Source organism: Cervus canadensis, chromosome 6 (assembly GCF_019320065.1).
Source record: "Cervus canadensis isolate Bull #8, Minnesota chromosome 6, ASM1932006v1, whole genome shotgun sequence".
In the NCBI taxonomy this organism is placed as follows: domain Eukaryota; kingdom Metazoa; phylum Chordata; class Mammalia; order Artiodactyla; family Cervidae; genus Cervus; species Cervus canadensis.
This window is the reverse complement of record NC_057391.1, coordinates 20,061,811-20,075,530: the sequence shown is the minus strand read 5'-3', so window position 1 is coordinate 20,075,530 and position 13,720 is coordinate 20,061,811. Positions and strand designations below refer to the sequence as shown.

At 43.4% G+C, this 13,720-nt stretch overlaps 1 protein-coding gene across 1 annotated transcript; it reads left to right on the top strand.

The window, feature by feature from the left end:
- Window positions 1–1,286: 1,286 nt before the first annotated feature.
- Window positions 1,287–8,579, top strand: NGDN (neuroguidin). The gene is made up of 11 exons (XM_043471142.1): window positions 1,287–1,382; window positions 1,726–1,785; window positions 2,624–2,695; window positions 5,470–5,607; window positions 6,030–6,114; window positions 6,199–6,251; window positions 6,500–6,623; window positions 6,712–6,880; window positions 7,612–7,768; window positions 7,911–7,968; window positions 8,418–8,579. Exons 1-11 carry the CDS (start codon window positions 1,371–1,373, stop codon window positions 8,435–8,437), a joined length of 948 nt encoding a protein of 315 aa, XP_043327077.1. The 5' UTR covers window positions 1,287–1,370; the 3' UTR covers window positions 8,438–8,579.
- Window positions 8,580–13,720: the final 5,141 nt, after the last annotated feature.

Sequence of the window (13,720 nt, the reverse complement as noted above, 5' to 3'; positions counted from 1 at the left end):
AAAAGCCATGACCAACCTAGACAGCTTATTAAAAAGCAGAGACATTACTTTGCCAACAAAGATCTGTTTAGTCCAAGCTATGGTTTTTCCAGTAGTCATGTATGGATGTGAGAGTTGGACCATAAAGAAGACTGAGCCTCAAAGAACTGATGCTTTTGAACTGTTGTGTTGGAGAAGACTCTTGAGAGTCCCTTGGACAGCAAGGAGATCAAACCAGTCAATCCTAAAGGAAATCAGTCCTGAATATTCATTGGAAGGACTGATGCTGAAGCTGAAACTCCAATTCTTTGGCCACCTGATGCAAAGGGCAGACTCACTTGAAAAGACCCCGATGTTGGGAAAGATCGAGGGCCGGAGGAGAAGGAGACGACAGAGGATGAGATGGTTGGATGGCATCACCGACTCAATGGACATGAGTTTGGGTAAACTCTGGGAGTTGGTGATGGACAGGGAGGCCTGTTGTGCTGCAGTCCATGGGGTCACAAAGAGTCCGACACGACTGAGCAACTGAACTGAAGATAAGATGAGCAGCGCATAATGAAATACTACGTATGCACAAGCTGGGTTTGAACCTGTGTGACCAGAAGCAAGTCATGTAAATCTAAACTGGCTTCATCTGTCAAACGTCCTCCCCTTCACATCCCCTAACTGGTAGAAGTCAGCAGCTGAGGGGGGCTTTATGCGTTGCCCCCAGGTGGTCACCATGCAGGTGAATGTGCTTATCTTCTGTGCCTAAATTCTGACTCTGGGCTTCACTGGCCCAACTCTCTTATTTGTAGATGAAAAGAGCTCAGAGGTCAAATGACTTCTCCAAGATCACACAAACGCCTTGGGGGTCTATGAAGAATCTACCGCGCCCTGCGTTGGACCACTAGCCTGGAATGGCGACTCCACAACGTGGCTACCTTCTCAGAGATAAGCTGAGGCCCGTCACCTAGCGGCAGGCACAGGCAACGCAAGGGAATTGTCTTGAAAGAGACTTCGGGTACTGCGGCAGCCAAGAGCCAATACGCTCTCAGTTCGCTCAGTTAACTCCTTTTTCCCATTGGACCGCTAAAAGTGTCAGTCAATCATCTGTCGAGTTTTTACTGGCTTAACTCCACCCATTCTACTCAATCTACTAATCATATGGTTCTTTCCAAGAGCATATTTAGATGGTTAAAGCTCCTCCTAAGTCTGACGAGTTTAGCCTGCTCTTCTATTCCATTGGCTGGATCCGGCCCCTCCTCCCGTACATCCTGTTCGGAGCGGAAATGAGAGAGCCCCTCTTCCTATTGGTTTAGATTTGCAAGCGCGGTGATCTCTCAAGTCTACCCTGGCAACGTCCGCTCTCCGGAAGTACAGTTCCGGAAGGGGCAGGCTTTGTGAAGATGGCGGCCCCGGTGAGTTTCGTGTGTTTGTTTCCTTGGCTTAATATTGTGGACGTTTCCTTTCTCCTCGGTGCCTGGAGGCAAATTATTGGCGCGAGGGAAGGATGGTGATAAAAATAGCTTTACCGACGCGTCCTCCCAGCCACAACCTTAGTAAGGAGACGGGACTGGAGTTAACGCTCCTTTCCAGTAACGTGAGAGGCTGGCCGGCCGTGAGGCGAGGCTGCATGGGCATCGGAGTGGGAAGGCAGGAAGTCTGGGCTGTTTGAAGGAGAGAGGGGACTTTTCCACCCCCACACCTTCCGTCTTATTATCCTGAGGAAAGAAATGACTTTTTTTACTCTCCCTTCCACAGGAGGTGTTGGAGTCAGACCTGCCAAATGCTGTGGCACTTTTGAAAAACCTCCAGGAGCAGGTGAGTAATGCCACCCCTTTTGGAATAGATTAATTGCAAATCTTCTTTTACTTTTTTTGCCTCACCTCTAACTCTGGTGATTTGGGGCATGTGGTTTCCCTGGTGGCTCAGCGGTAAAGAACCTGCCTGCCAATGCAGGAGACGCAGGTTGGATCCCTGGGTAAAGAAGAGACCCTGGAGAAGGAAATGGCAACCCACTCCTGTATTCTTGTCTGGGAAATGCCATGGACAGAGGATCCTTGTAGGCTACAGCCCATGGGGTCGCAAATAATTGGATAGGACATAGCGACTGAGTACGCATTTGAATGACCAGATACATTAAGAGCGGGATGATCTAATGAAAACCTTTTCAGGCAACAATTCAGAGTAATTTATTTCTGCACCCAAAAGAATATAGGAAACTTCAGGAGAAAAAGCATCTGAATCAATTTCCTTTATTCCTATAGATAAGGAAACCAATGATGAGAAAGGTGATGTGATTTGCCCTTTGGGTGCCCAGCTGATATATGGTTATATATTAATAGATCTCACATTGCAAATTCAACTGTACAAAGCTGAAGTGCCCTCATGACCACTGTCCCAGTTCCCATCCCCTACCCCTAGTTTGGTAAGTCGATCTCTTTAAGAAGAGGTTGAAAGTTTTTTCTACTTTTTGAAGAAGTATCAGAAACAGCCTCTCCTGTACTTTCCCAGAACTGAAAAGAAGATGATGGTGTACTTTAGGCAGTGTCTCAGATATCAGTATTTTTTAGGTGGCTTGTTTAGGTTTTGTCCTTAACAGCTCACAGAGATGACTTGATTGTATCCTGATCAGGGGTTTTATTTGGATTAATTTCAGGTGATGGCTGTCACGGCACAAGTGCAAACTCTGACCAAAAAGGTTCAAGCTAAAGCTTATCCTACAGAGAAGGTAAGACATAATTGAAGAGTAAGCATCCCTTGACTTAATATTCTCAACAGTTCTGTCCGTTGTAGACTTATTGAGTGTGTTGTGTGTCCTCAGTGCTGGAGCTTTGAAGATGAATAAGATCCAGTTTCTGTGCTGAAGTCTAGCAGAGAAGGCAGGTGAAAGCAGTAGATATAAACAGTAGCGTCATGGTGAACGGCTGTGAAAACTGAGGAGTGAGATTAAATGATCAGCAAGGAGCAAAGGGAGTTAGCATCTTAGAGGAGGTAGCAGGATTGTGAGGAATAAACAGGGGTCAGAGGGATGGAAAGAAATAGCATGTGCAAAAACATGAAGACCTAACGCGTGATGATATTCTGGAAAGGAGGTATGTCATATAGTGTGCTTTTTTGTACATTTTGTGTGTGTTTTGGGGGCAGGGCTAGAAAATATGACTGGGAAAGTAGTCAGTCTATGAAAAGCCTTGTAGGCCAACTAAGGAGTTATTACTATATTCATTTAATCCAAAATTTTGCTAATTGGGGACATATTGCTTATTGTATATACTAAGAAAAAGTGTTGCTTGTTAATCTGTGACATACTAAGATACTGTTGATTTAAAGATGTATTCTGACTATGAAAATGATGTGTATCTTAAATACAGTGATTTTCAAATTAAGGTCTTGAAGTTTCCAAGGGATTATTGGGTGTAGGACAGTATCAAAGGACGCTCTGGATCAGTATAGAAGGAATGAGGGATCTCTGGATCCCTCATACCTGCTTGAACTGTGTTGCCTGTTTTATGTATTGAGCTTTTGTTCTAAGATATTATTTAAGCAGGACATTCCATAGGTCAGCAGAAGTATGGAAATCATTATAGTAGGTTAATAAAAGTCAGTGAAGGTTTTTAAAACACGAGATTTACAGCAGACTTGTGCTTTAGGAAGACAACTAAATGAATTTTTAATGTATCTTTTTGCCATTTCTTTCTCTTCTTCATTTTTGTTCTCATTTTTAATCTTCGCTTCTTGTTTTGTTTTTGTCTTATACGCTTGTAACCCATACACTTGTAACTCATAAACTTGACAATGCCCAAGCATGTCAAAAGATCCTGTTTCTCACATTCTTGGCTGTCTTTATTTTGGGTATAATGCTTTTATGCATTTTAATGCCTTTTTGAGATGAGCTGCTCATATGTATCTTAGATCACTATATATTTATTCATTGAACAGATATTTATTAACTTAGAGAATCAAAGACCTTTATTAGGTGTTTTATAGGCTACAAAGTATTTTCCCATCTTATTTGAGTCTCATGTTACATATTATAGATGAGGAGACAAAGGTCATAATTTACCCAATATTTGACTGTTGAATGACTAATTCAAGAGTTGAGCTCAGCTTGTCTGTCTTTAAATGCTTTGCTCGTCCTCCTTGTAACATGCTAGTGTTGACCTCAAGCATGTTGGTTTACGGATACTCAGGGCTTGGGTGTTGGAGTCAGACTGAGTTTGAATCCCAGCTCTACTCCTATTACTGTGTTATCTTGGGCAGAGATTATTTAACCTGTCTGAAGTAGGTCTTCCAAGGGCTGTGGAATTTTTCAGTTTTGTTTTATGCAGTCACAGTGACTTTTTTTTTTTTTCCTATAACTATACCTTAAGTCTGCTTACACAAGTTACTTTTTTATTTAAAAGAATGCACTTACAATTTATGATTAGCAAATCATAATACACTTCTTTGGCGGTGGACTACCCTGTGCAGCATGTGGAATCTTAGTTCCCTGACCAGGGACTGAACCCATGGCCCCTGCAGTGGAAACGCAGAGTCTTAATCACTGGACCACCAGGGAAGTCCCTATAATAATTTCTAATTGTTAGAAAGTTGAAAAGATACATAAAATCAAAAAGAAGAAAATTAAACATTAGTGTAATCACCATTCTGAGATAACCACTGGGGTACATTTAAAAATGTTGTTTGTTATAAAAGTAACATGTGCTTGATGGAAAATCAGTTTTTTAGTACTCTCCATTTCTTCCTTTTGCTCATCTTCATTCCCAGGGGTAGCAGTTGCTAATTGTATTATCTTCATTTTTCTATACATGTAAAATATGTATATCATACTTCTCCCCTCCTCAATTTGAACCACATTATTCACTCTTTCTACTTAGGTAGAAAGTGTGTTGACATAGAATTAAGTCCATGTCAGTATGTATAGAGATCATTGTTTTTACCTGTAATGTATAATTTCATCATATGGGGATAAAATCATATATTCACTGTGTGTGGTATATATTCACTGTAGGGATACAACAATCACTATAAAATCATAGTGACTGTTTTGGTTAAATTAATTTAAAATTCAGCCCTGTGTGGAGATATTTTTGATTGTCACAACTTGAGGGGTGGGATCAGTGGTAGAGGTCAGGGCTGCTGTTGAACATCCTCTAGTCCTCCTCTGTTCATTGTAGATTGAACAGTGCTCCACAGCAAAGAATTATCTATCCTCAAATAGCAGTAGCCCTTGAGTTTGAGAAACCTTGCTATAGTGATCTTGGGGTATACTTTATTGATTTTCCTGCTCTTCCTGTCTTCCATAATTTTGTGAGCTTTGCTTCTGTCATGTTAGCATAATTTTCTCTGTGGCCGTTTTAGGTATAGCCACTTCCTTGAGACTACTCTAGATACCTTACGTGAACTGCTTGGAAAAAACTTGAACTTGGAAAAAATTATCCAGTTTTCCCTAGTCTCTCTCATTCTCTGGTTAAAACTGAATTTGCTTCTTATGATTCAACTCAGGGTCTCAGCCTTTTGGAAGTAAAAGATCAGCTGTTGCTCATGTACCTCATGGATTTGAGCCATCTCATCCTGGACAAAGCCTTGGGAGGTTCTCTTCAGGGACATCCTGCAGTTTTGAGACTGGTGGAGATTCGCACGGTACAAAGCATTTGGCATCTTACGGGCTCTAGGTTGCTAAATCCTGAACTCCAGAACTGTGACATGATCACTTTCATTTAAGTGGGTGTTCTCATGTTCCCTGGGTTGGGAAGATCCCCTGGAGAAGGGAGTAGCAACCCACTCCAGTATTCTTGCCTAGAGAATTCCATGAACAGAGTAACCTGATGAGCTACAGTCCATGGGATCACAAAGAGTCAGACAGGACTGAGCAACTAACACTTTTATTTTTTTTCATTTTTCTCATGTTTAATGAGGAAACCAAATGGAGAAAAAGCATTTTTGTTTTCATTTGCTCTACTTTTTGCATATTTTAGGGGCTTTATCTGGAAGCTTAAAATAGAAACTTTTGGTATGTGCTTATTTAGGGGAAGGACATGTAATGTTATTTAACCACATTTTAGGTTTTGGAAAAGCTTCGTCCTTTGGACCAAAAACTGAAGTATCAGATTGACAAACTGGTCAAGACTGCAGTGACAGGCAGCCTCAGTAAGTAGCGGAAACTGTAAGGTTTTCTGGGGACCATTCAAAAAGTTCCAAGTCTTTTAAAATCTCTTGAATCTTCTATTGTAGGTGAGAATGACCCACTCCGTTTTAAGCCTCATCCCAGCAATATGATGAGCAAGGTAAGAGGCTGCAGTACGCTGGTTTTCCTGAGGGACCTAAACCTGGGTGAACCTTGTGCTCCTGGACCTCCTGGGATTTCTCTTATTACTGTTGATGCCCAGCTTGTACCTAAGAGTGTTGAATGTGAGATTCCCCTTTCTCCCTCTGGTTTGTATTCCCACTTTCCCAGGTACTTCAGCTTTCGATTTCCTTGTCACTTATTTGACTGACTCTTCCTAAGTTTGTGGACATTATGTTCCTCTTGTAGTTGAGCTCTGAGGATGAGGAGGAAGATGAAACAGAGGAAGGCCAGTCTGGGGCTTCAGGGAAGAAATCGGGAAAAGGAACAGCTAAGAAATACGTCCCACCACGCTTGGTCCCAGTACATTATGGTATGAACTGTGACTGCTGCTTCCTCTGTGTGGATTGTGTTTCTCTTCTCTGTTCTGGGATAACCCTTGCTGATTTTTAATCACACAGATGAAACAGAAGCTGAGCGGGAGAAGAAGCGCCTAGAACGAGCCAAGAGACGGGCGTTGAGCAGCTCTGTCATTCGTGAGCTAAAGGAGCAGTACTCAGATGCTCCGGAGGAAATCCGAGATGCTCGGCATCCTCATGTTACTCGCCAGAGTCAGGAGGACCAACACAGGTGCAGTTAGAAGTTGTTTCTACGCTGTAGGGACTTGTCCTTTTGTTTTGAATGAATATGATTAATCTGATTCCAAGAGAACCCATGTTATCTAGGAAATGGAGTACTAAACTTGGGTTAATGATTTCTAAGAATTAGAGTTTTGAAGTACAGAATGGGGACTGGGGGGAAAATGTTCCCCCCCAAGCTGTTCAAGCTGAGCAAATGCTTCATGGAGAAAAAAATATGCATTGCCACTGACTAAGGCTTTAAAGTTCTGTTTCACTATCCCTGCTCTTTTTCTTGTGAAGAAAGCAAGAAAATCAGGTTCTTAGATAAGTTCAGGGAAGAAAAGTAGAAAAGCAATTGTTGAACACAGATTTGTCAACTTTGCCTAGGTGTCAATCTCTACAGTTGATAGATTTCAGTGAGAAGGTCCGTGTAGGGGATCCTATTTATGAAGCTGGAATACAAAGAATTTTATATAATAATTGAGATATTCCTGTGGATGGGCTGTGAGTTCATTTCTGGGGGGGGGGGGGGGGAAGGAAGTTTTAGCACAAAGAGCATTTCATTGAACGTTGAGTAGTGAGCATATAGTATCACCTCACCAAATACTATAGTGATTAGCTCTGAAATTTCTTGAGAACTGTCTATATGATGTCTGAGTAAACACCTGGGCCAGGTTCTTGGCTGCAGTTTTCTACCTCAGTGAACTGAGTATGCTGGAAGCTGTCTGTGTTTCTTCTCAGGATTAACTATGAGGAGAGCATGATGGTGCGTTTAAGTGTCAGCAAGCGGGAGAAAGGACGGCGGAAACGAGCAAATGTCATGAGCTCACAGCTTCATTCCCTCACGCACTTCAGTGACATCAGTGCTCTGACAGGAGGAACCCCTCATCTTGACGAGGTGAGGTGCAGATCCAGTGGTGGGAGGTGACCTTCACGCTCACAGCTAAGTGTATGTGGGCTTATTACCACGAGGAACTTGGAAAGGGACACTAGTACTTGAAAGCACACAGCCATTCCTTCCCTTCTCCGTGCATCTCCAGGATCAAAATCCTACTAAGAAGCGGAAGAAGATACCTAAGAAAGGTCGGAAGAAGAAAGGTTAGTGAATGGCTCAGACTTGGGTGATCAAGTGCAGCATGGGCTTTATAAATTGAGATACCAGCTCTAGATTTGCCATTCTAGTTCTTACAAACCTCTATAGTATCTCTTCCATACTGGGCATTAATCTCTTTAGATGTAGGCCTTTATTTTTTTCTTTTCCAAGGTGAAAATCAGTAAATTCACAAAAGAGACTTCTGGATTCTCTCTCTGAAGTCCCCATAGCTCCTGTGCAGGCTTGCTTACGAAAATATAAAAGCATCACTTGAAGGAACCGTTACCTAATGTCAGTTTCCTTCCTACTTCTAGTCTTTTTTCCTGGGAGGATACAGAGTACTGCTGAGGGGACCCATTCCTAAGGAGCCCTTTTCTCTAGATGGTCTTTTTTTCTGTCTCTTCGGTTTTTCCCAACTGTCCTTTGCCTCATTCTTGGTTTCCCTTCCTTTCAGGTTTTCGGAGGCGGCGGTGATTATGGTTGTACATACTTAATTTATTTTTGTCATCCGGGATACTTCTAATTTCATTGTATGTAGGTTTTTTCTTTGGAATTAATCATTTACTCCAGACATGTGGAAAGATCTGTATTAATAAAATTGATTTTACTTAACGAATTGAAGCCCCTTTTGCACATGTATTATATGACTGGAATCACTGGGTGTGGGTATTTTTGGTGAGAGCGTGATGGAAAAGGGAAAGAGGAGATTTTGGGGGGAATAAGAAAGTTTGGCTTTATATGGTTTTCTTTGATAAATACTTTCCCCAGAAAGGAGAAATTGGCTATTTAGTCAAAAAGTATTGAGATATTAGAGTAGTGTTAATACATTCTTTTCACCGCCATGTTGCCTCAAGTTCCTGTATGATTTATTGTAATGATAATACAGATAATCTGAAATATATGTACATTTTAAGATTTATTATGTATCTTACGGGAATCCCCAGGTGACTCAGTGGTAAAGAATCCGCCTGCCAATGCAGGAAATATGGGTTCAATCCCTGCATCAGGAAAGATCCCCTGGAGGAGGAAATGGCAACCCGCTCCAGTATCTTTGCCTGAGAAATTCCACGGACAGAGAAACAGGCACAGTCCATGGGGTGGTAAAGAGTCTGTCACGACTGTGCACTCAGGCAGTGTATCTTATTGACCACCAGATGGCATTAGTGGTTCAGAAAACCTTTGTTTTTCACTGTAATCAAATACTATTAAATGGAACCTTTTTCTCATTACCAAGAGTTATTCTTGTCTCCACTTCTCTGAATGTTTTTCTTTTCTCTAAAACAGCATGGAAATAGGGCAGTCCTTAGGTCCGTTATTGAGAGAGTGTATCTAAAGAAAATAGAGTGAATAAGAGGAGTGTAAGGAATCAGTGTAGTCTTAACGGTTTTCTGACTTGTTGATGCTCCTTCAACAAAGGCTTCAGTTACCAGTTAGTAAAGCCCAGTCCTTTTACAAAGACCTTGTGAAATAATGCCAACAAGCAGGCAGGCAGAAAACTCCTACAGACCAAAAGAATGAAATCCTGCAGACATCAGCCCAAGTCAGGAGACTGGTAGAAGTTACATATCTGAGATTTTATATTTGATTCAAAGAATGACTTCTGTTAGTGAGAGATCCCTCTGGCCTTGGATAATACAGAAAATGAAAAGAGGAATGGGAAGGGAGTTGAGCCTATAGAAATAATTCCTTGGAATTAATGATGTGTCATGGAGAGGGATATAATTTGGATCACTATGTCACTAAAACCTTGTTGATTCTAAGTCCTATGAATTTGGACTTACATTGGTCTGCCCAATTGGGGCAGGGTTTGCTTTCAGTCAGCTGTAGCTTGGTAGAAAGTGGTTAAGAGAGACAGTCTAGTACTGTCTTCTGTTAACTCTGTGATCTTCTGCAAAGACTTGACATCTCTGGCCTTTAGTTTCCCTCAGTTGAAAAATAAATGTATTAGACTGAATCTGAGATTTCCTGCAAACCAAGGAGCCTAGAGCAGTTTCTTATGGATACCAAGATGCACTTACTGCTGGGGTCTCTGACTTAGTCCCTGGCAGGTCTGAGCAAGTCTGATGTGCTCAGAGCCTGCCTTTTTCCTTTCTGGCTGAACTAATTGGACAAGAGGTTAGGACCACAATATTCTCTTTTAGGACTAGCTATTGCATTTGCTTCTAATTTGTTAAGATTTTTGGATTGTGGGAACTACCAAGGGAAAGGAGGTGCTCTTTTTTTTTGTTTGTTTTTTAAGGTCGGTCTTTGTGTTATATAGTGAACTGAGTGTTTTATACTTAATCCTTATAAAACATGTCATCATAATGAGACAACTGAGACACTTGGGTTATTTGTCCAAGGTTATGTTGCTGATGAGCCAGTGTTTTGGTAAATAGAGAAGCGTGGAGAAGTGTCCTGGGTTTATGAACGTCTTCAGGGTTTTGTTTTTCTTCTTTTTTCCTTAAAAGGGGGAGGGGCAGGTAGTTTATGACCTCTAGCTTTCTCCTCCTTACTGTACCATTTCTATTCAAGACCTTGCCTTCAAAGAAATCGCAAGTTCCAGACACTATTCTGGCCTTTTTGTATTACAGGAGTGAACTGAACACACAGAAATCCCTGCCTTTGTGGATCTTATATTAATTCAATCCAGTCTTTAATCTCAGGAAATCTTGTTATCCCTGGCCTTCTAGATGACAGGCGCTATTTGAAAGAGGTTTCCAACCAAAAACTTGAGTAATTTCCGACAATATTTTCACTAGAGTTATCAAACAATGTTTAAAGTACATTGTTGACAAAATTTTTCGTGGAATCTCACCCTGTAAAACAGACATAATTGAGGTTCCTTTGAAGTGGGAATGAGGGGTACTAGAGCTTCGTGTTCTCATGGCCCACTTCTCCCACGATTTCTGGGGAGCTCCTAGGAGCCTTTAGAACTCCATAGCATGTAGTTTCAAAATCACTTTTATAGTAGTATGGCAAGGAAGCTAAGAATTAAGATTTTAGGGTTTCTTTATGGCTGTCATTTGCTTTTCTTTTTTCCCTTCTTCCTATTCAGATTTAGTTCTCTGGTCAGACCACATGAATGTCAGATCTCATCAGTGCAAAGAATGCATCACTCCAGCATTCACTAAGTGAGGTGTATCATCAGTGCACATGAGCACTTGTTCAGTTTTATCATGTGGTGTCTGTTAAAAATGTGAAGGATCCTTCCTCCCTAGAAGCACAGCAGGTACCACTGATCACATCTCTCTCCCCTCCCTCTGCAGACCTTTTGCATTCTCTCATTCTTTCCACCCTATCTCCCATCCGACCTCCAGGTCTCTTTGGTTGGGGGGTGGGGGGGCTTTCCTTCTCAGTGCTTGGTTTCTCCCTGGGGGTCTCTGATGATAGTTGGAATTTCAGGGCAGTGCTGGGTGGAAACAGCTGAGTGAGTTCATTGCCCCCATGGAGGGAGCGGTACTCCAGCAAGAGAAAACTCTTTCTCCAGTTCTGATAAATACTTTAGCATCTCTGCCTTAGTATTGTCATCTGAAGGGGAGGGAAGAGGGTTTGATCAAGGCCTGTTTTTGCCTCTAAAGCTTTGTTTTGTAATGATTTTATGAGGGCTTGGGAAATGTCTTTCAGGAGTATGCAGCAGTCTTAATGAATACCTTACTAGTAGAATATGTTTATGAGGACTCCATAACATCCTTTTTCAGCACCATGGAGAGCTCAAGCCTTTTCATCGTGTTCCTTGCCTTGGGTTGGTGGAAGGTACAGAGCTGAACCAATCCACTGAGCTGCTTGGTGTAGACCTGCCGTTTTGCATAGCCCAGTTTATCTGTTCAATCTCCAGTTCTGATTGGTATGGATTCAGTGAGAGGCAGCAGCATTCCTGAGTGTCCCCATACTCCCTGCAATCTATTAGGTGTGTAAACCTCAGATTCATGTTGAGACTTACCCAAGGATTTGTCTAACTTGATAGTGGCATATGAGTGAAATCCTGCCTTCTACTCTATTGGTAACATAATTCATATTGTGATACACAGGGTTTTTTAACAGCCCTTGAGAAAAACTCTCACCCCTACTTTTCTTTGCTTCCAGACCCCTGAGGAGACTTGAAGTTGCTTTTCATTCCTTGGGTTTGGGCTCTTTTTCTGCCTCTGCATGGAGAAAGGCATCATTGCTCTGGCTCTCTGCCCAGTCTCGCTTTTGTATTTCTTTGATCTCATTGTTCAGAGGGTCTCAGAGAAGCCCCAAGAGCCATGCCTTTGCATGTTTAAGCTATTGATGCTTTTGAAATAACAGAGCGCCACTGTGTAAGAAGTGTATTAAAGGTCTATCTTGAACAAATTTGGGTCAATAGGTGGCAGTAGTCTACCTAGTCCTGAGGCCCTGACACCCCCTGAGCACATTTGATGGCCATTATATTTAAGGTTGTGAGAAAGGAGGTCACATTGAAATAAAAATGGGGAGAAAAGCAATCCCTTTTGGTGGGATCTGGGAAAGGCTGAAATGTACCGGCTTACTTCTGTGGGGTGTTGTGTATCAGCTGTGAAGGGCACTGGTAGGAAAGAGTGGGGCCTCAGATTAGGAGTGTGAGGTGGGTACTAGGGCGTCTCAGAGCTAGAGTGAGACTGTGTTCAGTGAGGACCCGTGCTGAAAGGACTGAGTCTAGGGCTAGGGGAGTAGGGAGGGAGAGGTGGAGGAGGGAGGGGCAGAGCTGTGCGAAGGGACCACAGAAAGGGTGGGCTCTGATGGGGAGGACTGCGGGGGGAGGGGGAGCAGCAATCCTGAGCCCACGTCGTGGGGGAGGGGCGGGGAGCTACTGGTCGGTGCTTCCGCTGCATTGGCTCCCCTCCCCCACACTTTCCGAGGAGCCAGAGCAATGCTGGCAAATCTGTCTTCATGTATTTATTATTATTAAAAATATGAAGGGTCCTTCCTCCCTGAAAGCACAACAGATCACGTTTTCTCTCTCCCCTCCCTCTGCAGAGCTTTGGCATTCTCTCTCATTCTCTTCCACCCTTGCCCGGTCCCCCACCCCACCCCAGGCCTGTTCGGTGGGGGACCCTTCCCTTCCCTTCTCAGAGCTCAGTGGTCCCTGGGGGTTTCTAATGACGGTTGGGAGTTTCAGGGCAGCGCTGGGAGGAAGCAGCTGAGTGAGGGGCGGCCAGTGCCCCAGGGAGGGAGCTGCACTCCAGCCTCTAGTGGGGAAAGGAAGTCACTTGGAAATAAAGAGAAAACCCTTTCTCCCGCTAATGAAGGGAGAAGCAGGTGCACACGCTGCCTTCAGTACCTGGCATTCCTCCTCCTCCTCACCCTTCTCTTGTCTACTGTTTGAATTCTGAGAGGGAAACCTCCTTGGAATGGAAAAAGCCAGGAGTTCTCTGTCTGTGCCCACCGCCCCCCACACCCGCCCGCCCCTTGTTAAATCCCTGTCTTCCCAGGAGAGCCGCATAGAATGTATTCTTGTAGCCGACGTGTTGTGTTACTGAGAGGCTTGAAGGGCAGAAGCCGTGGCTTCTCCCGCCCCACCTGCACCCCAGGCTCGCGCGTCCAGGCGGGGGGCCTCTTTTGTTGCTGTCTGTAGCCCTCCGCCATGCCCATAGGTGGTGCTGCTGTTGCTCTGCATGGAGGGGCCTCCCCACCCACGGCGCCCTCCCCCTTCTCCCAGCTCTCTACTGCCTGATTGTTATTCCACCAGCGTCTCCTCTACTGTTCCCTTCCTCAAATTAATTTTGTGGCGCTCTTTTTTCCGCAGTGCCATCTTCTTCCCCTCCCCCCCCCTGCTCC

Bases quoted from the DNA above. Each gene is read 5' to 3' on its own strand.
- NGDN (XM_043471142.1), top strand. The intron at 2,696-5,469 runs GTAAGACATAAT...GATTCAACTCAG, and splicing joins AAGCTTATCCTACAGAGAAG to GGTCTCAGCCTTTTGGAAGT. The intron at 5,608-6,029 runs GTACAAAGCATT...ACCACATTTTAG, and splicing joins GACTGGTGGAGATTCGCACG to GTTTTGGAAAAGCTTCGTCC.